General features: G+C 41.1%; 1 protein-coding gene across 1 annotated transcript in view; it reads left to right on the top strand.

Annotated features, from left to right (window-relative positions):
• Nucleotides 1–26,764, top strand: part of FAM83F (family with sequence similarity 83 member F) — a 44,766-nt gene extending 18,002 nt beyond the window's left edge. Inside the window, exons 2-5 of the mRNA XM_077277412.1 lie at nt 14,077–14,244; nt 16,473–16,594; nt 21,023–21,630; nt 25,647–26,764. Coding sequence (XP_077133527.1) covers nt 14,077–14,244; nt 16,473–16,594; nt 21,023–21,630; nt 25,647–25,711 — 963 coding nt within the window. The 3' untranslated portion in view covers nt 25,712–26,764. The remainder of the gene's footprint in view (nt 1–14,076; nt 14,245–16,472; nt 16,595–21,022; nt 21,631–25,646) is intronic.
• Nucleotides 26,765–27,541: the final 777 nt, after the last annotated feature.

A 27,541-nucleotide genomic window follows, 5' to 3' on the forward strand; every position in this document is an offset into this window, starting at 1 on the left:
TAACTTGCCTCAGGCTGGATTCACATGCGGCATGTTTTACACAGTGCAGCTGTTTTATGTGCATTTTAATGCAGATTATTATTTTTGTAAAATGGGAAATTTACATTGAAAAATCAGAAAAATGTGGCAGATTTGAAAATTCGTAGTATTTAGGGCCCATTTAGTACCAATACCCCATTGCCATTTGCTGCTATTTAGTACCTTGGAACTAAAGTTATAAAGAGAAAATAAATCTGTATCTCACATATATATTTGAGTGCCCCTATAATTGTAAGCAGATCAATGGATGTGTGGGATCTGAGACCTTCACTGATCACTCAAAAAATAAATAAAACTCTGAAGTGCTCAGCGACTGGAGTGCACATAAGCTTCGTAGTCTATGCTTTCTATTGAATTTGTGCTCCGCTCAGTGTGCTCCATTAGCCTGAGCTGCGCCCCTCTCAGACATTTTTTTTTAATAATCGGTGGAGGTTTCAGGACTTGAAATCTCACAGATTTGCTTGCACTTAAAAGGGGTAATATACACTCACTGGCCACTTTATTAGGTACACCTGTCCAACTTCTTGTTAACACTTAATTTCTAATCAGCCAATCACATGGCGGCAACTCAGTGCATTTAGGCATGTAGACATGGTCAAGACAATCTCCTGCAGTTCAAACCGAGCATCAGTATGGGGAAGAAAGGTGATTTGAGTGCCTTTGAACGTGGCATGGTTGTTGGTGCCAGAAGGGCTGGTCTGAGTATTTCAGAAACTGCTGATCTACTGGGATTTTCACGCACAACCATCTCTAGGGTTTACAGAGAATGGTCCGAAAAAGAAAAAAAATCCAGTGAGCGGCAGTTCTGTGGGCGGAAATGCCTTGTTGATGCCAGAGGTCAGAGGAGAATGGGCAGACTGGTTCGAGCTGATAGAAAGGCAACAGGAACTCAAATCGCCACCCGTTACAACCAAGGTAGGCCTAAGAGCATCTCTGAACGCACAGTGCGTCGAACTTTGAGGCAGATGGGCTACAGCAGCAGAAGACCACACCGGGTACCACTCCTTTCAGCTAAGAACAGGAAACTGAGGCTACAATTTGTACAAGCTCATCGAAATTGGACAGTAGAAGATTGGAAAAACGTTGCTTGGTCTGATGAGTCTCGATTTCTGCTGCGACATTCAGATGGTAGGGTCAGAATTTGGCGTAAACAACATGAAAACATGGATCCATCCTGCCTTGTATGGAGCATCTTTGGGATGTGCAGCCGACAAATCTGCGGCAACTGTGTGATGCCATCATGTCAATATGGACCAAAATCTCTGAGGAATGCTTCCAGCACCTTGTTGAATCTATGCCACGAAGAATTGAGGCAGTTCTGACGGCAAAAGGGGGTCCAACCCGTTACTAGCATGGTGTACCTAATAAAGTGGCCGGTGAGTGTATATATACCGTAAGTGATAAAAGTTTAGTTGCTCTTTAAGACTATGTTCCCATAATGAGTTCTTAATGCGTTTTTTGCATATTTTAGTAAAAAATGTTTTTTGCTGCTCTTCTAGAGGCACAATTTACTGCCCAGTAGATGCCACTTCATTCAGTGACCAGATGCCCCCATTAATTATTAATAGTGATGAGCGAATATACTCGTTACTCGAGATTTTCTGACCACGCTCTGGTGACCTCTGAGTATTTTTTAGTGCTCGGAGATTTCGTTTTCTTCGCCGCAGCTGAATGATTTACAGCTATTAAAGATGCCCTGAGTACATGTGGGGGTTGCCTGGTTCCTAGGGAATCCCCACATGTACTTATGCTGGCTAACAGATGTAAATCATTCAGCTGCCGCCAAGAAAACTAAATCTCCGAGCACCAAAAAATACTCAGAGGTCACCAGAGTGTGCTCGGGAAATCTCGAGTAACGAGTATATTCGCTCATCACTAATTATTAACCATTGCCATTTTTACATAAAAAAAACCCACTGTGCTGCCTGCAGGCATCTCCTGAGATTTTGCAGCAGAAGCTAAGAGGAGGCTCTGCCCATTCTTGCAGCGTGATGATGTCAGTGTTCTGCGTCTATACAGGAGATGCATGACTAGGGCTGATGAGATGGGAATGAGCTACGCTAATGAGGTTACATAGATCAGTAGCTCCAGGGCGTGGTACACAGAGAAAGAGGGAGTATTTCGCACCCCTGTAACCCCATTGTACTCTGTCAGTACTTTAGAATAGGTTGCACGTAGCTGACTCCAGCCATGGTTGCTTTACTTCAGAAACAGCTCCTCAAACGCCCATAGACTTCATGCGGAGCTGAAGTTAAGTCTCATTCATGTCATGGATAAATGTGATCCTGCTTCTGTAAGAAAGCAACCATATTTTTCTAATCTTATAGAAGCCTCTAATGGTGGTTGAGCCAACTTTGAGGTTGAGCCTTGGTGGTTGAGCAAATGAAGACAGCTATTTCCATGACTGTTACTTCGAAGGAGAAAAATGGTGGAACTAGTTCAGAACTGTAAAAAGTCAATCTGACCGTGTGTTTAGCTCTGGTATTATCGGTTGGACAGACATTACCTAAAATACGCAAAGGGGTTGTCTACAATGGCAAAGCCCCTTATTAATGGGCATACACAAGTGAAAAAAAGATAAAGAAAAAATATTCACTTTTTGGACCAATGTGGCTTATCCATACCCAGTGTGGCATCTTCACCCAGGTTTTCAGAGATCAACATATGGTGAGACCGTAAAGTGAGAGCTGCAAACGGTCAACAACAACTGATCAGCTGCAGCGTTTATATTTTGCTTCTTCCCAGTGGGAGAGACGGCGCTGGTCTTTGGAGGCGAGTATTAATTTAAAAAAAAAGTAAAATCCCTGGGCAACCCCTATAGAAAAAATTCCCCAAAATCAGAAAAAATCCTTTTTTTCCTCTAATTTACACTAATGAAAAGAAGTATATGTGAAAAGCCATGAAGGAGCATACTCATAATGCTTTCACATTGTATTATGTGATGCTAGACACATAAAAATTACCTCTTAAGAAGCCTACGAAGGAGGGCGCAGCAAGAAAAAGTAGATTATTCAGCCTGGGGGCTAGGCATCCTGTCGGGAAATGTTGATTGCTGGTAGTGCTGGAACATGCCCTGTTATGTATCATTGTTAAGATCTTTTTTTTGGTAGCTAAACTCCAATGCAACTTTACTCTCACGAAACAATCAGGAGTTTGCTATGGGACTGAGACTTCATATTGCCGAAATCTACTGCAAGGTACAGTGGGAAATACTTTATTTGAAATACTGCCGATTTGGCAAGTTTTCCCATCTAAATTTGCAAAATCTTCAGTATATCGAATATTTATTTTCCCCACTGTTTGTTTTTTTGTGTTTGCAAGCATGGTCCCGTATAAATTATTGCAATAGTAAAAATAGATGCGTTGTTGGTAAAGCATCTTAATACCCAGATCAGATCAGCCTCTGCGATAAATAATGGGAAAATCGGACTTTGGTCACATCTGGGTTGGAGGCACCATTCGTCATATTTGCTAGACAAAAAATAGCAAAGATCTGTTTTTTTTCCAGGGAAATGACAGACATCATGACTGAAACCTGATGGATCCCGTTTTAGTCAATTGGGTCCCTTCATGTCCATCATGTCACATATCCCGCACTGCTGTCATTTTAATTTTTCAATGATTCACCGTGTTTTGATCCCCGCCTCAAATAGGCGTATACAGCCAAATATAATGCACGACAGCACACAGTGACTCCGTCTGCACCATTACAATCAATGGCGCAGTCAGCGCATACAACCCAATCGTGTTTTCTAAGGCTTCAGACATAAGCCCCAAGGGATCCAGTGACATGATGGTAAAATGCAAGGCGAACACGGCCTATCTTTTTTAATTATTTTTGGTGGTACTGATGACCAGGACCAGACTTATGAATTACACAGGCCTTGAGGCTGCATTCACAGGTTCTATTTTTGCCGTAATCATGGGACAAATGCATTATTTTGCTGCGAGTTCGGAATATTGCGGCAAAAAAAAAAAATTACAGTTCTACCGCTCCAAAAATAATAATGTAACGATTCCACAATATATGAACAAAGCCTTGGGACATTCTACGTTAATAGAGGGGAATCTCTCATTAGTAAGGATCATCAGCTAGCCAGAATATAAGGATGCAAGGAGGGACTTGCATTGCAGTTGAATTGAACCCTTATTGCTTGGTTCCCCTGCAGATTACAAGATGATCGCTGCAACCCAAAGATTACGTTTAGGGATAGGTTTTTTCAACAAACAATCCTTTGAACAAGATAAAAGAAAATCACAAACGCACACAAGAATTTTTCCTAAAAAATATTTTTGTTATTAAAGGGGTTGTCCTCTTTCAGAAAACCCCTGTCCCTTGGCGCAGTTTGTTATATATATAAAAAAAAAACTCTCTTTACTCACCCTCCCCAGGCCCAGCGCTGAGTTCCTGCCTCCGTTCTGGGGGTCTGATAATAGCTCCAGTGTTGACATCCCGTGAATAGCACTGGAGCCAATCACTGAGCTCGGCAGCTCTGCCTATGTAGACGGAACAGCCCACTAGGAGCTGCTGAGCTCACTGTCAACGTGATGTCAACGCTGCAGCCAATTTCAGACACCTGGAGCAGCGGAGGAGACTCATTGATGGATCTGGGAACAGTGAAAAAAGCCAGGGATCTGTATTTTCTGAATGGGGACAAGACCTTGGTAGTACAGGCAATAAAGTGACTGTGGGTCAGAGAATAGAAAATTACCCCAGCAGCCAAGTACTGATGGGAAATCACACTGTGGGACGTGCTTAGATCACGGCTTTAACAATATAGATGTCTTTTAAAAAAATGCACTGGTAGAGATTGATTATTAGTCAATCATTTCCTTTACAGTTTGAGCAGAGATTAGAAATCCCCATGGAATCCACTATCTTGTAAAGAAATAAGGAAACTCCGAACCATAGGCTTGTTGTGACACAGATAAAGAGATCTGAAAAACCGGTTTGTCGTGGCTGAAGTGGGTTTTCCAGTTGACAAGACAAAGCAGGGTCATTACATTTTAGAGCACTTATCATTATTGATTTCATTTAAAAGGTTTTATTCATAATCCATGTGTCTGTGCGACATAGGTAGACTTACTGCAAAAATGAGCAAGAAATATGTTATTGCACCCTCATCAAGAGTCCATTACAGCCCTTTTATTCACAAACAGGTCTGTTAAAGCACCTCCTGATACCACAGTGGAGAAGTGCGCATGCTTAGCTAATGACACAGAGCCATCTGGAGAGTAGTGGGCCCTCTGGGCTATCAACACATTTGTTGTGGGTGCTAAACTAGAAAGTGGAGTCTAAGGGCTTACGCAGACGTCCATGGATCTCGGTGAGATCACGGACTGGCCGCAGGTCTCCCGACCCAACCATCACAGCCTTCTAAAAATATATGAAGTTATCATGCTCCGGTCAGGAGACCCGTCACCAGTACGTTCATTGCGGCGCCGGTCCATCATTGGCCTAAGATTCACAACACCTGCATGAGCCTTAAGCAGGCTCGGACTGGCCCACCCAAAAGTACTCTGGTAGGCCCCATGCATGGATGGACTCTCCACCCAACTTACATGAGAAGTAGTTGGCACTATACAATTGTTTCACTATGTCAACATTCATTTAACAAACAACCTGTTTATTATTATATAGACGCATAAGCAAATTTGTGAAAGAGGTTTATGTGATATTTGCATGTAACTAAACAGTGGGTCAGCAGAGTCAATGTTACTGGTGGGCACTCGGCACCCCAGTCTGTCACTGACCCTAAGGGCATAGAGTTTTCTGACAACTCTTTTGTAACGGGTCTGCTAAAAAAGTGCAAAAAAAGTCACTTAATAAATACTTTTTTCTATTCATTTCTACTGTAAAACCATTTTGCTGTGCGTGTCCAGTGTTTTGAGGGATTTTTCATCTTCAGGTTTTGAAAAACACCTGGTAAGAGAAAAGAAAGTGCATGTCACTTCTTTGAACGGTATCCTGATGGAATCAGCTAAAAACTAGGCACTGTCCAATCAGAAGGCTGCAAAAGAAAAGTTTTAGGAAAAGAAAAAAACTCTTCAAAAATGCTTGAAAAACTCGTCAAAATCCCTTCAGGAAACAAACAAAAAAAACCTCCTCTAAAATCTTCCCAAAAGTTATTTGCACACGGCGTCTTTTAGACACCAGCATACTGAGTCTTTGATGTTTGCCTGTTGTTTTTGTGATCTTTTTGTGTAATTTAAATTTGAAATAGTGAACAGCTTTCAAGCACAAGCGCAAGCTGCCCCAAAGAATTTACTTTCTTCTTCCTTTGATTGATTCCCGGCAGTGGCAAACTTTGCTTGTGCACAGCATTGATGTGCATTATGTTCACTCTTCGTAGTGGTTACGGTAAGTGTTTTTTTCAGGTGGTTTCCAGTAGGAATCTGCCTGAAAAAAACAAACTATTCCAAAGAGTTTTTTGAACCAGTATGTTCGTCTTTCAAGCAAAATGCGTACGTACATGCGTTGCAGGAAACTTTTTTTGGCTTTTTCTCGAGGTTTTTTAATCCTTAGCTTTTTTGTTAGCGGTTGTTTGGTTGTATTCTGAAGCTCATTATCAACTTTTTTTGCCAGTGTTTTTTCACACTTTTTTTCAGTGTGTTTTGTGCGTCTTTTTATTGGTGTTTTCTTGATATTTTATTGAATCCATAAAGCAATTAAAAAAATAGTAGCATTTTTGGGTCTTTTTGCGGCAGAATCACTGAAAAAAAAGTAAGGAGTCCAGGAACAAGCCACAACACAGCCAAACCAAGAAGAAAGTAGTAGAAGAAAATATTTTTGCTCAGTACCTAGCATAATGATTAATGCTCTGGTTAATGGGGTGGCAGGAAGTCTCTTGGCCATGCAAATAACATACAGCAGAAAGAGATGCAGGGTTGCATCAATGACAAACACTGTGGCAGAAGAGCAGCAGGTAACTTAAAAAGGAGACTGTGGCACCACAAAAGGCTAGAAGAATGGAGCTGAGTTTGCAAAAACTCATTAAAACGGGTGGGGAACATTTTTCTTCCAAGGGCCATTTGGATGTTTATACCATCATTCGAGGGCCGTACAAAATTATCAACTTGAAAATTACCCTGCTAATGTGATGGTTGCTGATGCTACCCCTAATGTGATGGCTGGAGCTGCTTCTCTTTAGTGTGGCTGTGATGTTAGGTTGTATGGATCATGTTGCTACTCAAAACTGTTTTCCCAGGTTTTTTACCAAACACAGATATATATTACACTACAGGTCTCCTCACAGTGGGAAATTTATCACTGCTCATTATATATTTATGGAACATAAGCAGTGGGAGACCTGCAGTATACATCACATAGGAGACACTGAGATTTCTCTGTATACATCACATAGGACACAACGAGACTGCCACATACACATCACATAGGAGACAGAGAGTGAGCTGTATAGGTCACATAGGAGACACAGAGACTTCCGTATGCATCACATAGGTGACACCGAGACTGCTGTATATATACATTATATATACACAGAGTCTGCTGTATATACTACGCAAAGGAGACACCGAGACTGCTGTATATACAACACATAGCAATTTCTGTCTCTCCGATGTATGCATCACATAGGAGACACTGAGTCTGGTGTGTATACATCATATATGAGACAATGGAGTATATACATCACAGGAGACAGGTGGGATGCAGCATATGCATTACAGAAGACATGGGGCTTCAGCATATACATCACAGGATGGGGGATTTAGTTTCAGCATCAGAGAAGAAAAGGGGCTGCGGTTTAAACAACGCAGGGGACAGGGCAGTGGTATAGACATCGTAGGAGACATGGGGCTGAGATATATAAATCACAGAAGACATGAGGGTTGTGGTATATACATCACAGGAGACTTAGGGCTGCAGTATATACATCACTAGAGAGACATGGGACTGCGGCTTAGACATCAGAGGAAACATGGGGTTGTGGTATATACATCACCGGAGACACGAGGGCTGTGGTATATACATCACAGGAGACTTGGGGCTGCAGTATACACATCACTAGAGAGACATGGCACTGTGGCATAAACATCACAGGAGATATGGGGCTGCGGAATAATCATCACAAGAGATGCTAGGGCTGCGGTATAAACATCACAGGAAACTGTGAGGCTGCAGCATAGATATCACAGGAGATGCGGGGGGTGCCGCTGCTGTCTTCTACTGTGGGACAGGAGCACATTGAACGGTTCCTCTACCCACAGTCCTAACACTGGCACTGGCCAGCATGAGGACGTAATCTTTCATTGCAGTGGTGAACGCTGCATGCCTGTGCTTGCAGTGCAAGAAAAAAATTAAAAGGCCAAGATAGATAATAAAATACAGTTCAGTGATTATCAGGTTTATAATTGATTGTTTCACTTGTGATTAAACATCTGCCAACTCCAGCTAGGCATACTGGTAAATTATCACATTTGTGAATTTCCCCTAGGTGTCCAGTCATGAGATCTTGATTGCTAATTTGATATTTGAATTGAGGTGTGTATATGAGCACCTGCCGTAAAGGGCATAAATTAGGCTACTAGGTCAACAATTAAAAATGTAAAATCATGTTTTGCATGTATGGTACTCAGAAGAACATAATTGTATGCAGGCTGCGAATGGTATGCGTGGAGAGCAATTACCAAGTGTCTCTTCCTCCAGAGGATCTTACCTGTCCTGCATTATACATTGAGCCTATTAATTTGAATTGCCACCATAAAATGATTTTTTCCACCGAGATTTAAAGAGAAATTCAATATTTGCCTTACAGACGACACATGAACACTACCATGGGCCTTGGTTTGTACAGTAACTGGTTCACCTACAGAGGTGCCCGGTGTCCTACTTGCAGTCACCAATGTTCCCCTTCATCCAACCTCTTGAAGGACCTCAGGCTCTATAATGATCCTTCCCACACTGCTCTGTTCTTATGCAATAAGGTTCCTTTGGTTCTTCTTATCTGAAATGGAATAAATTTGTTTCCAACGTTGTCCTGCCTTATTTCCGGTCTTGCACCGCCAACTTTTTCTGCTATCTAGTTAGTGCAAATTTGGAACAGCTTCCTAACTATGTGTCAGAAATCGCTCTAGGAGATTACAGTGGGGATCCCTTGATGGAAAGTCCATACTCCTTGTGTGGCTTTAAATCTAATGATCACTAAGGATATGTGCACACAATGTGTTTTACAGGTGGTAATGCTCTGTAACATGACTGAAAAAGCAATAAGTAAACACTAAAAACAATGAACATAGGCATTTCCATGTAAAAATGACTTTCTTTACACATGTTCAGGCTTTTGACCACCTATTAACCGCATCAACCGCATTGTCCGTACATATGTTAATAAAGATTTGTTCAGTTTGAAGTGGCATCAGCTTCCTTTTCTTGTAGGCTTACTGTTACTTGTGCAAGTGCCGATAGTATCTAGGCCAAAAATAGGTTTATCTAGTAAACGGATGAACCTGCAGGCGTAGGCGTGAGTGAAGCCAGACACCCTGTCAGAAGGATGGTCGAGGTCAATGCAGCTTATGGAAGCTGACAACGGCTCTAGTATGAGAGAACTGGAACAGAGGAGAGACCAGTGCCAAAAGTGTGTGGGAAAGCCAAAGTATGTGCTACTAAGGAGAGAGAAGTGATTCCATGTTAAAGGGTAATTCCTGAAGTCACTATTTATCCATAGAATATGGAAAAACTTGCTCATCGCTGGGAGTCCCAGCAATCCCAAGATCGTGGCTCTGGGCCCCTAAGAACAAGTTCTGCAGCTCAATCTTGAATGGAGCAAAGCTTTGCATTCTCAATCTCTGCTCCAATCGTTGTCCATTGAACCACAGGAGATTATCTTTTCTCTATACTCAGCTACTTCTAGTAGTCCCATTGACAATGAATAAAGTGGAGGCCAAACATGTGCATCTCCGCTCCATTCACACCCACTCACGGCGTTTCAGATCCCTGACCTTAGGATCACTGAGGGTCGCAACGATAAGCAAATTATCCTTTATTCTGCACACAGGGGATAACTTGTGATTTTGGGATAAAACATATAAGATCCTGTGACATATCTGTCTAATGTAACTTGGAAATAGTTTTACAATGATCACGTCAGTGCCTCCTGTCTGGAGAAAAGTTTACAGTGAACTGTTTGACTGTGTCCCGAGAAATGCTGCCTGTGCCTGCATGGGTGGGGACCTGCCCTTATGGAACCACCTGCGTCGTTGTTGTGGCACAAGTCAACATTCGTGCACCCCCTTACCGGCCTGAGGAATCCCGATCATTACATCTTGCATCATACAGATCATCTGTATTGCATCCAATTTTATGGGTATACTGCAACTATTAACCTAGAAAACTGCATTTGATCGTGTACATTTCAAAATGTTGTATAAATATGGATTCCACTTGAATGATGCACTAACGTAAAATATCTGTGGGAGTCAATGGAGACTGGTTGTCGGCTGAGCTGCTTTTACCAAGATGGTACAATGTGATGATAAAGCCAGTAGTTTTTAACTAGTGTAATACATCGACGCGTTTCAGAGTCGGACCAACGACTTCATCCAGATAGTTCAGAAGTCAATTTTCTTGTGGATGCGCAGAGTTTTATGCGCAGATTTGCCCCATAGAATTTCATTAGAAGCAGAAAATCCACAGATAAAAAAAGTATATGCAGAAACCCACTAAAATCACATGTAAACTGCACATAACTATATCAATTCAGTTCTGACAAAGCCAAAAACCAGAAGTACCAAAAACAAAGCAGCTTAATTTAAAACATCACACAACAAACCCTAATTGGGTATGAAAAACCACAAAAGAAGGGTCAAGAGTATATTTACCAAAATGTTATCAATTTAATTATACAAAATGACATTAATCCAGAGTAGCACTACCAAAGCAGGTAACATGGGGATTTTGTGAATCAAAGTATGGCATTGTTTACAACTGAAAAAATAGTAGTACAATAGCTGGCAATTACTATGCTCTGTAAATAATGTGAGAGCACACTAAATACATGGGAGTCACCAATACCACGTCCCTAATAGTCCCATAAGGGGTCAAACTCCAAGTGGAGTGCCAGCGCCATAACTTACTTGGTATATCACAAAAATTGAGCCCAGGCCTGCCGCCTCTACGCGCGTTTCGCCCGTCTTCGTCAGTAATTTATGGCGCTGGCACTTTCACTTTGTCTATGGATAATCTGTTCAATTAACATGCACTAATATGCACTGTGGCACTTTATTCTAAGGAGTTATTTATATCCATGTCCCCTCTCCACTTGGAGAGTGCTACTCTGGATTAATGTAATTTTGTATAATTTTAATATCAATACATTGATAACATTTTGGTAAATATACTCTTGACCCTTCTTTTGTGGTTTTTCATACCCAATTAGAATTTGTTGTGCGGTATTAATATTTTGAGTTTTTTTCATTACATAATCTCTTGATATCCTCTTTGGGAAAATTTGTGCTTAATTTAAAACATGACATAAGAAAAAGACAAATAAAAACACGCACTCAAAAACGCAAAGAAAAAAAACGATCCGTTGCCTAATTTACATAATATAAGACAAAAAGGAAAAATTAAGCTGACTCATCTGTAAGTAGATTTAAAATTGACTCTTCTTTATTGATTCCTCCATTGAAATTTTACTTGTTTTGCTTCATGGTGAATGTGGCCTAAAGGGGATTTTTTATTTTTGTGGCTGCATTCATATTTCCGTTTTGGCGATCTGTTTGTAATGGACTTCAGCATTTTTCTGTTTGTAATAAACGTCAGTATCTTTTTTCCATCAGTTTTGCGCCGGCTGCAGATAAACATATGAAAAATCGTCCAAAATTCATCCAGAAAACTCGGACAACTTTTTTCTAATTTTCATCAGATTTTACTCCATGTGTCAGTTTTTTTACGTCTGTGTGCTATCCTTATGTGATCCATTTTCATACAACTACATAAAAAAAGTACATGTTCAAATACAGTTTCCTTGGTTTGTAACAGAATTCTGTCTGTAAAAATCAGATGCCAATCAGATGATCCGCATGGGATCCGATTTTTTTCATTCACCCATATACTTAAATGTGTGAGACTCAGATGAAAGTTGTGCATTCTGCGATTTTTTTTTTCTCATGGACAGTTGCACTAAAAAAAAAAATACCGTAGTTAATCTGAACAGCCCTATTGAATAACATGTCTGATTAAAAATCAGATCGTGAACTTCCAATTTATACGCTTGTCTGCATGAGCCCTAAAACTGATCTGTTTTCACAGATCTCTGTGAATATTTCTAATGTTCGGCGCATGTACAGTGCATCAAAAACGGATCCGTTAAATGGAAAACATAATAGAGGAGCATCTGTTATGATCATCTACTCATCGATTTTAAACCATTTTTTTTTATTAAAGAGAAAATACAAAAATATTGTGCATGTGAAGTTTTTGGCTGTCCAGAAAATGGCTAGCAGATGGAACCAGGCTCGGACTGGCCCACAGGGTAACAGGGGAATCCACCGGTGGGCCCCTGTGCAGATCTTTGCCCCAAAACCCCACTGTATGGACAGTACTTGGCATAATTCACTTGATTCAATCTGTACAGAAAAAAAGCAGCATCTCGTCATTCATTAACCATGCTACCCAGTTTATTATTATATAGATATATATGCAAATTTGTGAATGAGGGCAGTATAATATTTGTATGCAGGTGAAAAGTGCTCCCCCCAAAGTCAACGTTACTGGTGGACTCTTGGCAGCCCAGTCCAACACTGGATGGAACAGATGCAAACTGTAGACATTTTAGAGGTGCTGAAGGGGGGGAATTTCTATAGCTGTGTAAGGAGATGGAAATATTGCCCACATTTTCCCTTGAAGAATTAGTGTAATGTTGTAGTGTGTAATGTGAATTGTGACAAGCGTTGATGCTGGGTATTGTGTGTTGCCTGACAATGAAGAGTTGGAGTTAACGATTGGCACTAGCCCAGAGTGGGAGGGGCTTAACTAAAGGGACAGTTTCCTGTCAAGATGTCAGATAGGGCCTAGTGTCCATAGAAAGCAGACCTAACGTCTGATGTGAGCAGTGCGCATGAAGTGGGTGTCCATAATGTGAGAGGAGACCAGGATGGAGGATAGCGAGATCCTAGCGGGAAGCAGGAGAAAAGTGACCGAAAGGATAGAATGATCAATTGGAGATGGGTCCTAGGTCAAAACACTTACCAGTACAGCGCAGAATAAGACTCTTACTAACTGGACTGTGGTACTGAGCTGGGCTGTGGGGAAGTACTGGAGAGTGATGAAGATAGAGGACAAGCGAGTAATGAGGAATGAATTGATACGGTGCAGGAAAAATGCTTCATACTGTGAAGGAAATGTTCATGAAGGTATGTGCGCTTTATCTACTGTATATAATCCTTACCAAGTTATCGTTTAGTAAAAAGTTTATTTTTGACTGGTGGTCTTTCTCATTGAACTGTCAAACACCTGGTCCTGGCCAACCCAAGTTATCGGTTACATGTGGCCGGCAAGGGCATAGCACCCTCACAGCACAAGTCTACATACCCAGCCTGGACCCCCACCTTCATGTAACGTGCCGGGGCGTAAGAGATAAGTACCTCGCCCACGGCTGTCGCCCCACAACATGTTACAGCTGAATGTTTTATTTAGTTTTTTTCTGCTCTTCAAATCAGAGAAAACATAAATGTGATAACAATCTAATTTAAAGGTGACAATTAAAATGACTGTGCATCCTAATTAAAATCTTACTAAAAAGACCATCATAACGAAACAAAAAAATAAAAATAATTGCCTTAGATTTACTAAAATAATACAATCTTATATTTCAGAGCAGCTCAGAAAATCCATGAAATGCAGTAAAACAATAAAACTGTTTAAAACTGCAATAAACATTCAAGCCATGTACTAAATCCGCCAATAGAGTCCTCTGACTAATGATGATGACGAGTATGTAAGGTATATTGGCTCTTAATGGAGAAGTATTTTGTTTCGAAAACAATCGTTCAATGTCCATGTTCTCTCTGTCACAGGTAATTGCCATCGTAATGGACTATTTTACAGACAGAGAAGTATTTCAAGATGTGTTGGATGCAGCGGACAAACGGAGAGTCCCGGTCTACATGATTCTGGGAGAGTCTGGTTTCAAGCATTTCTTGGAGATGTGTGAATTTATGCAACTGTCTGGATATATGCTCCGGGTAATAAAAATATGAGAAGAGATGAAAAACAAACAAACAGAAAAACAGACTATGGCCATCTCCTGCCAGGTCATAGCTATAGATGCAGAGGTAGCAGAAGTATCCAGGCCACAGTCCTGGAGGACATCTATTACAGATTTTTGCACAATTTATTCTCCACTTGGTCCAAATCTTCTGAGTTGGATTAGGAAATAAATAGGAATAGAAAAAAAAATACGACTGCTCTCCTACAGGATTCCATACTGGTTTTAGTACCTAGTGCATGCCTTTACTGCTGGCATAACACAATAGACCAGCATTGTATGGGGTGCTTCTTTACTCTTCAGTAGAGTTGAGTACATTTTTCAAAATTCGTTTCCGATTATGATCGGTGGCGGATATTGTTATTCACCGAACACAGCCGAACGTCATTGGAGTCAATGGGAGTAGAAATGACTGACTATGTTCGGAACCGATCATCAGACATAAATTCAGCACAAATAGGGTAACAATATGGCACGAATATGGCAAATTCAGATTCGGCGACCGATTCCGAACATATTCGCTCAACTCTACTCTTTAGTTCATTAAAGCACTGATAACTGATGGAGAAACAGAGAAGGGGACTGGCCTAGCAATTGACCTGAATCAGGTAGCCAGTCTCCTTCATAGCGTGCCATTGGATAGAGAGTGGAAAGGGGGCATTTATTGTACAGGAAGAACATAAAACTGCAGGACAAAGCAAAAAACAAAAGAAAACAAAAAACAAACAAAGGGACATTGCAAACATTTCAAAAGATAAATATAACAAAAACAATGAATGGACAAAACAACCATTATTATCATTATTATTATTTTTGTAATTTATATTTCATATGTAGTACTATCTGACTTAGCATACAGTAGGTAGTATATAAAAGGACATGGACACTAAATATACAATAAAAAGGGTTTTTTTTACTGCCGACCTTTAAACATCATTAATGTGTTTGTAGTGAGTGCGTTAAGCTACTTATCCATCGCTGTCTTCTGCCGTTTTTAGCTCTGCGTCTGTCTTCTTCCGCATCACACAGCCGACCCTTAGATCCTTTCTTAAAGGGAACATGTCACCAGAAAAAAAAACAATATTAACCTGTAGATATGGGGTTAACCTGAAGGTTAATAGCGTCAGTAACCTGCCCAGCACCCGCACTTAGCCAAATGCTGTGGGGGCGGCAGCGGCTGTGACCGTGCCCCCAGCACTGACTGATCAAAAGCCCTAATGCAGAGTGAGTGTCAGTCAGGGCCAGAGGAGCAGTTACAGCCACCCCAACCTCATAGCTGCAGGTTAAAAGTTTTTTTTTTCTGGTGATAGGATCCATTTAAAAGGAGTTATCTGGGACTTTGCATATTTTTCACTATGGAGATAAGAACTTACTGGCAGATAATTGTTAACTGAAAAGTAATTCTGAGTTCTGCCGGACAGCAACTGACGGCCATTGTTGCTTCTGGTGATGTCACGTTGTCAAAGCAGTTGTCTCTCCCGCTTGCCAATTTTATGCTAATTGACAGCTGGCTCCCCGCTGCCTAGCTGCAGGGTGCCAGCTGTCAATCAGCAAGACATCATCAGTCACGCCCCATCGACAGAGCAGACGGGAAGAGTTGCTGTGTTAACTTGAGGCCAAATTAAGGAGCAGGATCACAGTCCTGAGCAGTCCATGACCACTCTGAGCCATCACAGATTGGCGCCAGGCAGAACAAGCAGATAGTTCGAAACGATCTGCCTGTCAGTTCTTAGACATGTAGGGAAAAATAAGCAAAGTCCCAAATAACCACTTCATGCTTATGAGAGCACCGTTCTGAGTCTTATTGACTTACATTGAGAAAGTACCTTCTGGTCCACATAGAAGAAGTTGTGTGAGCCCACTGGTCAAAGGTGCGGTCACATGATGCAGGAGAGGATTGAAGTAGCGCTAGAAATGGCAGACGACAGCAATGGGTAAGTATTTTAATGCACACACACATAATTAAGAAAAATGGATGGGGAAATTAAAAATACTGCAGCAGTTGTTCTTAAAAATAGGAAGAAGGTTTAATAATAGTGTCTTTCGGGAAAATGAAGATTCTTACTTGCATAATGTACTCACAAAAACATAACGCTGGTGCCCATATAATGCTACCATAGAATTATGTAGTATCTATATACTAACGTCACACAGAGAAGACAATATAACAAAGTAATCACAACTATTTTTTTCTTCACGGTGTAGAATTTGCGAGTCAGGTATGTTACAGGGGTTGGATTCTACATGACCCCTGGGAAGATCCGAGGCTCCATCTCACATAAATACATGATGGTGGATGGCGATAAAGTTGCCTTTGGTTCATTCAGGTAATTTTTTATACATATTTTATAATGTTGCATATTTGATGCAATCTGCAGTGACCCATTTTATGCTAATCTTTATTTTTATTATTAATAATAATAATCTGATGAACAAAGGGATTTTTAATTCTATAGTGTGCAGCTCGCGGAGATCGCAGGTAAGAAGACCACGCCGCTAGCAGGCTCTATGCTTTAACACCCACTCGTGGTGCTCTGACCAACCTCAGTCTATCTCTACTTCTCCCATGCAAAGCTTCGTCTTCTAGCGGCATGGGTGAGAGCACAGTTCGAACCAATGCCATAAGAAGTGCACCTCTCAAAGTAGATATCTGAGAGACGGGAACGGGACGCACCTGAAGAAATTAAGTTGAGACTAGCCGTTTAAGTCTTTTGTGGCACTATTCTGTTGGCTGTTGTGAATTTGGATTCTGGGCTCCCCCGGTGGCCGCTTGTGGAATTGGACTTGTCATCCTCTTTCCTGTTTCACCTGATTCCATCAGTAGTGGGTGTCGCTATTTAAGCTCATTTCTCTGGTGGTTTCTTGCCGGTCAACAATGTTATCTGATGCCTCTCAGTGCTTGTTCCTGCTTCTAGACAACTACTAGATAAGTTGGACTTTTGTCCATGTTTTGTTTTGCCTATTTGTTCCAGTTCACAGCTGAAGTTTTGTTACTGTGTCTGGAAAGCTCTCGTTGATCAGGGATTGCTACTCTGGCGTTATGAGTTAATGCCAGAGTTTAAGGTAATCTCTGGATGGTGTTTTGTTAGTGTTTTTCTGCTGACCATGAAAGTATACTATCTGTCTTCTGCTATCTAGTAAGCGGACCTCAAATTTGCTAAGACTATTTTCCTGCTGCGTTTGTTGTTTCATCTGAACTCACCGTCATTATATGTGGGGGGCTACTGTCTTCTTTGGAATATTTCTCTAGAGGTGAGCCAGGTCTTATATTTCCCTCTGCTAGCTATTTAGGTCTTAGGCCAGAGCTGGGCATCTAGCGATAAATAGGAAATGCTACCTGGCTATTTCTAGTTGCGCGGCAGGCTTAGTTCATGGTCAGTATAGTTCCATCTTCCGAGAGCTTGTCCCTCTATAGGCTTGCTATGATCTCTGCCTGCAGAGATCATGACAGTTTGACCGGCCACTAAAGTGTTAAAGACCCAGGTTGAGAAAGGAGAGTTATAAGAAGTCTGCTGGAATTTTTTTTTTTTTTTTTTCCTCCAGTCTGCCTTGCTGCAGTCTTTTTTCTCTCTCTCCTCCTAATCTCTGTATGCTCTGTGTGCACCTGACAATAATGGATCTCCAGAGTGTAACTGCGGGTTTGAATAATCTCATCACGAAAGTACAAAATTTACAAGATTTTGTGGTACATGCTCCGGTATCTGAGCCGAGAATTCCTTTGCCGGAGTTCTTTACAGGGAATAGAGCTAGCTTCCAGAATTTCCGAAATAATTGTAAGCTTTATTTGTCCCTGAAGTCTCGTTCAGCTGGAGACCCTGCTCAGCAGGTTAGGATTGTGATTTCCTTGCTCAGGGGTGACCCTCAAGATTGGGCCTTCTCATTGCCAGCAGGGGATCCTGCGTTACGCGATGTGGATGCGTTTTTTCTGGCCTTGGGCTTGCTTTATGAGGAACCTCATTTGGAACTTCAGGCAGAAAAAACTTTGATGGCACTATCTCAGGGGCAAGACGAAGCTGAAGTTTTCTGCCAAAAATTCCGTAAATGGTCTGTGCTTACTCAGTGGAATGAGTGCGCCTTGGCGGCAACTTTCAGAGAAGGTCTCTCTGATGCCGTTAAGGATGTTATGGTGGGGTTCCCTTTGCCTGCAGGTCTGAATGAGTCCATGACAATGGCTATTCAGATTGATAGGCGTCTGCGGGAGCGCAAACCGGTGCACCATCTGGCGGTGTCTATGGAAAAGACGCCAGAAAGTATGCAGTGTGATAGAATTCTGTCCAGGAGCGAGCGACAGAATTTTAGACGGAAGAATGGATTGTGTTTCTATTGTGGGGATTCTACTCATGTTATATCGGCATGCTCTAGGCATCAGGTGGTGGTATTGACTGACCACAAGAATTTGATTTATCTTGAGACTGCCAGACGCCTGAATCCTAGACAGGCGCGCTGGTCTTTATTTTTTTCTCGCTTTAATTTTGTGGTGTCATACCTACCGGGTTCTAAGAATGTTAAGGCAGATGCCCTTTCTAGGAGTTTTGACCCGGACTCTCCTGGTAATTCTGAACCCACAGGTATCCTTAGGGAGGGAGTAATTTTGTCGGCCGTTTCTCCTGATCTGCGGCGGTCCTTGCAAGAGTTTCAGGCGGATAGACCGGATCGTTGTCCGCCTGATAGACTGTTTGTTCCGGATGATTGGACCAGCAGAGTCATCTCTGAGGTACATTCTTCTGCATTGGCAGGTCATCCCGGAATTTTTGGTACCAGGGATTTGGTGGCAAGATCCTTCTGGTGGCCTTCTTTGTCACGAGATGTGCGAGTCTTTGTGCAGTCATGTGACGTTTGTGCTCGGGCCAAGTCTTGTAGTTCTCGGGCTAGCGGACTGCTGTTGCCCTTGCCTATTCCTAAGAGGCCTTGGACACACATCTCGATGGATTTTATTTCAGATCTGCCTGTTTCCCAGAAGATGTCTGTCATCTGGGTGGTCTGTGACCGTTTCTCTAAAATGGTCCATTTGGTTCCTCTGCCCAAGTTGCCTTCTTCTTCTGAGTTGGTTCCTCTGTTTTTTCAGAATGTTGTCCGATTGCACGGTATTCCTGAGAATATTGTTTCTGACAGAGGTACCCAATTTGTGTCTAGATTTTGGCGGGCATTCTGTGCTAGGATGGGCATAGATTTGTCTTTTTCATCTGCTTTTCACCCTCAGACTAATGGCCAGACCGAGCGGACTAATCAGACCCTTGAGACATATCTGAGGTGTTTTGTCTCTGCTGACCAGGATGATTGGGTTGCTTTTTTGCCATTGGCAGAGTTCGCCCTCAATAATCGGGCCAGTTCTTCCACCTTGGTGTCCCCGTTTTTCTGTAATTCGGGGTTTCACCCTCGATTTTCCTCCGGTCAGGTGGAATCCTCGGATTGTCCTGGAGTGGATGCGGTGGTGGAGAGATTGCATCACATCTGGGGGCAGGTTATGGACAATTTGAAGTTGTCCCAGGAGAAGACTCAGCGTTTTGCCAACCGTCATCGTCGTGTTGGTTCTCGGCTTTGTGTTGGAGATTTAGTGTGGTTGTCTTCTCGTTTTGTCCCTATGAGGGTCTCTTCTCCTAAGTTTAAACCTCGGTTCATCGGCCCTTATAGAATATTGGAGATTCTTAATCCTGTTTCTTTCCGTTTGGACCTCCCTGCGTCCTTTTCCATTCATAACGTTTTTCATCGGTCGTTATTGCGCAGGTATGAGGTACCTGTTGTACCTTCAGTTGAGCCTCCTGCTCCGGTGTTGGTTGAGGGTGAGTTGGAGTACGTTGTGGAGAAAATTTTGGACTCTCGTGTTTCCAGACGGAAACTCCAGTATCTGGTCAACTGGAAGGGTTACGGCCAGGAGGATAATTCTTGGGTCAATGCATCTGATGTTCATGCTTCTGATCTTGTTCGTGCCTTCCATAGGGCTCATCCTGGTCGCCCTGGTGGATCTGGTGAGGGTTCGGTGCCCCCTCCTTGAGGGGGGGGTACTGTTGTGAATTTGGATTCTGGGCTCCCCCGGTGGCCGCTTGTGGAATTGGACTTGTCATCCTCTTTCCTGTTTCACCTGATTCCATCAGTAGTGGGTGTCGCTATTTAAGCTCATTTCTCTGGTGGTTTCTTGCCGGTCAACAATGTTATCTGATGCCTCTCAGTGCTTGTTCCTGCTTCTAGACAACTACTAGATAAGTTGGACTTTTGTCCATGTTTTGTTTTGCCTATTTGTTCCAGTTCACAGCTGAAGTTTTGTTACTGTGTCTGGAAAGCTCTCGTTGATCAGGGATTGCTACTCTGGCGTTATGAGTTAATGCCAGAGTTTAAGGTAATCTCTGGATGGTGTTTTGTTAGTGTTTTTCTGCTGACCATGAAAGTATACTATCTGTCTTCTGCTATCTAGTAAGCGGACCTCAAATTTGCTAAGACTATTTTCCTGCTGCGTTTGTTGTTTCATCTGAACTCACCGTCATTATATGTGGGGGGCTACTGTCTTCTTTGGAATATTTCTCTAGAGGTGAGCCAGGTCTTATATTTCCCTCTGCTAGCTATTTAGGTCTTAGGCCAGAGCTGGGCATCTAGCGATAAATAGGAAATGCTACCTGGCTATTTCTAGTTGCGCGGCAGGCTTAGTTCATGGTCAGTATAGTTCCATCTTCCGAGAGCTTGTCCCTCTATAGGCTTGCTATGATCTCTGCCTGCAGAGATCATGACAGTTGGCTTATGTGTTCATCTTTCTTCCATTGCAGGTTAACATGGTCATCTTTAAGAGTGGATCGCAGCATAATGACACTTCTGTCCGGCCAATATGCTGAACCATTTGACGTGGAATTTTGTGAACTTTACGCAATATCAGAGGAAGTTAATCTTTACAAAGAGCTGGGACTCCCTGATACTCGACCTAGTCCCATGTTGGGAGCAAGACAACGTTCTTCTACTATTGCTCGCAAACTCATCAATCCTAAGTATTCGTTAGTAGTGGGAAGAAGCCCAGCACCAGGTGAAATGCTAAGATTTGGAACGCCAAATCCACCAGACAAGGAGGAAAGTGAAGGGGATAAAAGAATGGAAAAATTCCTTGAGGAGCTGATAACTATAGAGCAGGACATTCCAGAAATTGTGGATTTAAAAAGTCTTCCAAAGGTGGCTGCCATGGCAAATGGACAGCCTGGCAAAACTCCAGAGGACAATCGGACAAATAAATCACCCAAAAAAACAAGCTCAAAGTTTTTCAAAAGGCCTCAACCAAACACTCAGGAAAAAGAAGTGGATGGAGGTTTCGTAATAGTAAATAAACCAAAACTTGATCTAAGTCAAACGAATAACTCCAAGAGGCAACTAGATGTGAAAGCTTCAGGTAAGACACCAAAACTTTGCAATTATTTTCTACCATTTCATTTCCAACAAGCTGTTAGACACTGTTGACTTTTTTACGTGCATTTTTTAATCTAAAACAAAAAACATTTTTGCATTTCTTGTTAGCTTCCTAATCACTTTTTCAACACTTCTGGCTTTCCCATATTGTATTTGAAATGTATTGAGCGTCTTCAGAGTAAAAGCCTGAAGAATGGTCAGGTCATGTATTTTCACCGAATGGTGTCTTTGGGAACCTGAAGAGGTTGAAAGATTCCCAAAAGACTGAACAGCAAGTCTTTTTACATAGAAATGCACATGTTCATACTTTGAGCTTTTTTGAAGCCCTTTTTAAGGCAAGTTTAAGGAAAAACCCACCTGAAAAAAAAGTTGTGTGCTCATGCTCTAAGGGTGTATTTACAAATACCACTTTGAGCCACAATCTAGCCTTTAGGTGACCATACACACTAGTCAAAAGTCAGTTGAGCCTCACAGTTTGCCAAGAATGGCTGACACAACCTGAAGTATATGGGGATTTCCTGACTATCCTTGGACAGCATATGTTCTGCCAGCAGGTTTTTTTTATATGTGTATGGCCATCTTTATATAACTGAGAGTAAATGGGACTAACATCCTGGGTAGTTTTTGGTCAGTTTATTGCTATTATTATAAAATGTGAATGTGATCATATAAAAGACAACACCATGGAGGTTAGTTGTATTTTTTTTTCTATGATGTCAGATATATATTTTTTTATAAAAAATCTTCCCAAAGCAGCAAAATATGTTGACGTAAATGTACTGCTCTAAATATTAAATTAATATTTGGTACTTTGAGGCGATTGGGAGCAAATTCCTAAAATGTAAATTTTGGAAATTTGTCACAATACAAAAAGGCTCTTTCATACAAATGAGTAAATGAAAAAAAAATTAAAGTGGTTTTCCTGGCCGAGACAAAAATTTCGACAGGCACTGTATCATGCTGAATCTTAATGGCTGGTAAGATACACACTGTAAGCGCTCATACTGATCTGCGAGGAAATGAAAATGAAAATGAAATGCAATACGATAAAAAAATAAGATTGCACTCCAAACAATGTTAATCTATGATTCAATATTGGTTCATCTGCAGTTTTTTTTTCTCAGCTCAGTTTGGTCTGAGAAAAAAATTGTAGCATGCTGCGATTGTCCTCATATCTCAGACGAGACTAGCCAATGCAAATTAATGGGTGTGATAAAAAAAAAAAACGAACGGCACTCAGAACATGTGCCGTCCAATCTTTACACACCCATGTCCTTGAAAACCCAACATTTCAGCAGCCGTGTACAGTAAAATCACAACGTGACCTGATAAAGTAGAATAGATATATACACATATAGAATAGATAGATATAAAGATGTCAGTTACATTTATATTGAGTACTGTGCTTGTGCAGCTTACTGTACATGTATTTTTTACAAAATTATTTTGTGAAAAAAAAGGGCATGGGATCCTCTGACATTATATTAAAGGGAACCTGTCACCTGAATTTGGCGGGATTGCGCAGGCGTGTACTCCGGAGGACAGAGAATGAACTTCAATCCAATACTGCGGCCAGCATGCAGCCAGCGGGTAAGGAAAGGGTGAATCAAACACCCGAAAACCCCGCCCATATGACCCAAAACTGGTCCCGCCAAATTCAGGTGACAGGTTCCCTTTAACCAGCAGAGGGAAAGCGGACAGCTTGGGCCGATGTTTATAGCCAGGGAAGGGGGTAATACCCATGGAGGTTCCGAGGCTATTAATATCATCTCACAGCTGTATACTTAGCCTTTCCTGGTTACTAACTCCTTTCCCACCTGAACTCCACCTGAATGCTACAGGTTCCGGCAATGAGCTTGCAACTTTTCCGGCACATGACAGCTGATCTAATGTTTAAATGGTCTATGGTATCCAGGCTATGATGGTACATTGTGTCTATATCTAAGAATATTGAGACATGGATATTTCATAAAAGGATTCTACGATATATGAATACTTGTGCAAGAATCCCGAATACTGGTATATTCCAAATGTGGAGATAGTACCCTAAGCAATACATTCGGTGGTATCTGTGGTTTCTCTACTTATTTTGTTTTTATATTTTGTTCACGTTTTATGCACTTAGCACTTTGACACTGCACTTTGTACATATACGGTTATATGGTAGTTTTTTTTAAATAACTCAGTAAAAGTTATGTTTTAAACAATGTAATGCTATCCGTTGCTAGTGCTACTCCATTGTGATATTTTTTCGGATACTGTAGAAGGCCTTGCTGGTTAGCAAGTAAAAAGTAAAAAAAAAGTTTTTAAAAATATTTGAAATATATATATAAAAGTGCAAATCACCCCCCCATTTGCCCCTTTCAAAATAAAACAATAAAAAAACACATATTTAGTATCGCCGCGTTCAGAATCACCCGATCTATCAAGATATAAAAAGAATTCATCAGATCGGTAAACGGCGTTAAGAGAAAAAGTAAAAACGCCAGAATTACTTTTTTTGGTCACTTCAACATTGCGTTAAAATACAGTAACGGGTGATCAAAAGATCGTATCTACACCAAAATGGTAGGAAAGAAAACGTCATCTCGGCGCACAAAAAATAAGCCCCCCCAGATCAATAAAAATGGAGACGCTATGGGTCTCGGAAAATGGTTACCTTTTTCTTTTATTTTTTTTAGAAACTCTGGATTTTTTTCACCACTTAAATAAAAAAGAACCTAGACATGTTTTTTTATCTATGAACTTGTAATGACCTGGAGAGTCATATTGGTAGGTCAGTTTTAGCTTTCAGTGAACGTGATGAAAAAAAAACCAATTATGGAATTGCACCTTTTTTGCAATTTCACTGCACTTCCCGTTTTCCAGTACACTGTTTGGAAAACCAATGATGTTGTTCAAAAGTACAACTTGTCTCGCAAAAAACCAAGTCCTCACATGGCCATATTGACGGAAAAGTAAAAAAGTTATCTCTGGGAAGAAGGGAAGCAAAAAAACGGAAACTCAAAATCGGAAAAACCCAAGGTCAAGAAGGAGTTAAAATGGGGGACCCCCCAAAAAAAAATTACTTAGGGCTCCCCTATAAATGATAACCCACAAAGTCTAAACAGACAGCTGCCGGCTGATATTAATAGCCTAGGAAGGGGCCATGGATATTGGCCCCCTCCCAGACTAAAAACATCAGCTCTCAACCACCCCTGAAAAGGCACATACATAAGATTCACCAATTGTGGCACTTAGCCCCCCTCTCCCATTTGCCCTGGTGGGGTGATAGTATTGGGGTTGATGTCAGCTTTGTAATGACAGCAGATATCAAGCCCAGGGTTTTAGTAATGGAGAGGCATCTATAATACACCCCCATTACTATCCCCATAGTCAAATTGTCAAACAAAATAACAGAATAAAGTCTTTTATTTGGACTAATGACACAGACCCCTTAATTGACTCTAAATTTAAGAAACACACGTATACTCACCTCAACGCCTCATCCGCTGAAGCCAATGTCTGCTGTAAAAGAATTAAAATAATAAACAACCATATTCCTCACCTGTCCGATGCGAAGATAGTAATAAAATTGTCTCACAAAGCGCCTAGTTCTGATATCAGGTTGAATTATTGCATGATGTGACTATACAGCTTACGATCCAGCAGAGATCCGTGCTCGCTCATCGCCTCGGGGTGACGTGGTAAAGTTGAGCGGGGTTCATAGCCAATCAACTCCTTTCATCTCACTGACGTCACCGCGAGCAAGTTTTCACGCTTGTGATACCGTCAAAAAGGTCATCGGAGTTCAGAGCCAATGAACTCCGTTCAACTTAATGACGTCAGCACGAGCACCGTTAGAACTTTTCCCGCGCTGACGTAATTGAGTTGAAAGCAGATGATACAGGAAAAGTGAGCCACCAATGGAAATATTGTTTTATCACATTACGTCCACTTTGTTGCATATACATATTGCTACATCTATAGGTAATATTATTTTTGCCTTCCTCCCAACAGGTAACATCAGTCCAGTCTCCACTAAAAGTGAAAAAACAAAGCAAGACAAATGCACGATATCCTGAAGCATGGAAACAACCCAAAAGAATGGAGCAAACTTGTATATATATTTATTGCAGATGGGAAAGTGATAACAAAATAGAGTTTTCCCATGAAATTCAATTAAAGGGATTGTGAAAAAGTAGTGGTAGAAGCCCTTTTCATGAGCTCTGTATGTTTAGTGATATGACCAGGTGTACCAGAAATATAGATTAATTTCATCTGTTCTAACAATATTTTCGATAATATATGCAGACGGGCGACAGCGAAAATGGCCCTGACTGTGGAGCTGGTGGCAAATGGGGTACAATATGTTTAAGGATTTGGCAGGATTTCCGTCATTAGACTCTTAAGAATAATGCAAACCTAAAAAAAAAATCTGATCACTTTAATAATGAGTAAAAAATGCATAAAATGATAATCAATGAGAAGGGTGAGCTAGTCTTTCAAATTCCTGTATTGGTTCAATTTAAAAAAAAAAAACCATAGGTTACAGGCATGGAGCCTGCAGGTTAGCTCTTGATTTTTGTTTTCTTTTACTTACCCAATGAATATAATTTGATATATAGAACATTTAACAATAGTAACTTTTTAATTGTTCTTTCATTGATCAATCAATAGTACATATGAAAATAGGAAACTTTGTAATACATCTTATCAGAGAAATCTGCTTCTTTCTCCACCAGTACTGATCATTCATTCTCAAAATTCATGGGTAAAATCTGTCTTCAGCGAGTTCAGATTTTGCCATAACTGATGTAGATGAGTTAGTTTCTCATAAAGTTCTATGGAGAAATGTAACTTCCCCCCCCTTGCCCATTGAAAGTGTAAAAGCTCCCGCTGTCATCTCATATCTCAAAATTGGAACATCAGTCTTTACTGAATACATATTTTACCCATGCATTGAATACTTAATCCAGAAGGTAAAAGAATCAGCTTTCTCTGGTAAGATATATTAGAAAGTTTGCTGTTTTCATATTTTATTGATTTATGAAGTAAAAATTAAAACAACGGTTACTTTTATAAGATTGATTGGTTCTATGTTTACATTCAGAGGTACCAATAAACTTGCAAATGCCAAAAATATAAACTGGTAGGTGAATGCAATAAGTTAGCGGCCAGCTGGAGTATGATATACTGTATATATTAATGTTCTTCAGCTTTAACTCAAGCCATGGCGACTTGATGGAAGATTGATCTTGGGCAAACCTAGGCAGGTCCACCAGGCTCTTCTCCACCATTATCTTGATAGTGTCAAGCCATCATGTTGATAGTCTTCCTCTTCGTCTTGTTCCTTCTATCCTTCTGATCATGATGTCCTCCTCCAGTGATTGCTCTCTTCGTATGATGTGTCAAAAATAGGCAAGTTGTAGCTTGGTGATCCTTGATTCCAGTGACATGTCTGGCTTGATTTGTTCCAAAATTGATTTGTTATTTGTTCTTGCCATCCATGGTATTGATATCATCCTTCTCCAGCACCACATTTTGAAGGCGTTGATTCTTCTTTTGTCTTGTCTGGGTTTAAAAATGGTTATATCCCCTGAGCCCTACAGTTGCTCTCTTCCACTCTTTGGACTCGGTGCAAGGAACTGTTACACAGCGAGCTCAGCTGTAGTCATCCCCCAGTACATTAATTAACAGCCTACTCAGAGGAGTGATTACATCCCCCTGCATTGAACAATGAGAGGAAGCGAGCAGCTGCAGGGAGAATATAACTTCATCTTCTCCCTTTAGCCGCTGATACAGGAAGGCAGGCAGGTAGGATTTAAATGTTGCTTGCCTGCAGATTACCCCTATATCTGCAGGTAAATAGCATTTTTTAGGGACATGACCGATTACTATTAAAAAGTGCACTA

Source organism: Ranitomeya variabilis, chromosome 8 (genome assembly GCF_051348905.1).
Source record: "Ranitomeya variabilis isolate aRanVar5 chromosome 8, aRanVar5.hap1, whole genome shotgun sequence".
Classification (NCBI taxonomy): Eukaryota; Metazoa; Chordata; class Amphibia; order Anura; family Dendrobatidae; genus Ranitomeya; species Ranitomeya variabilis.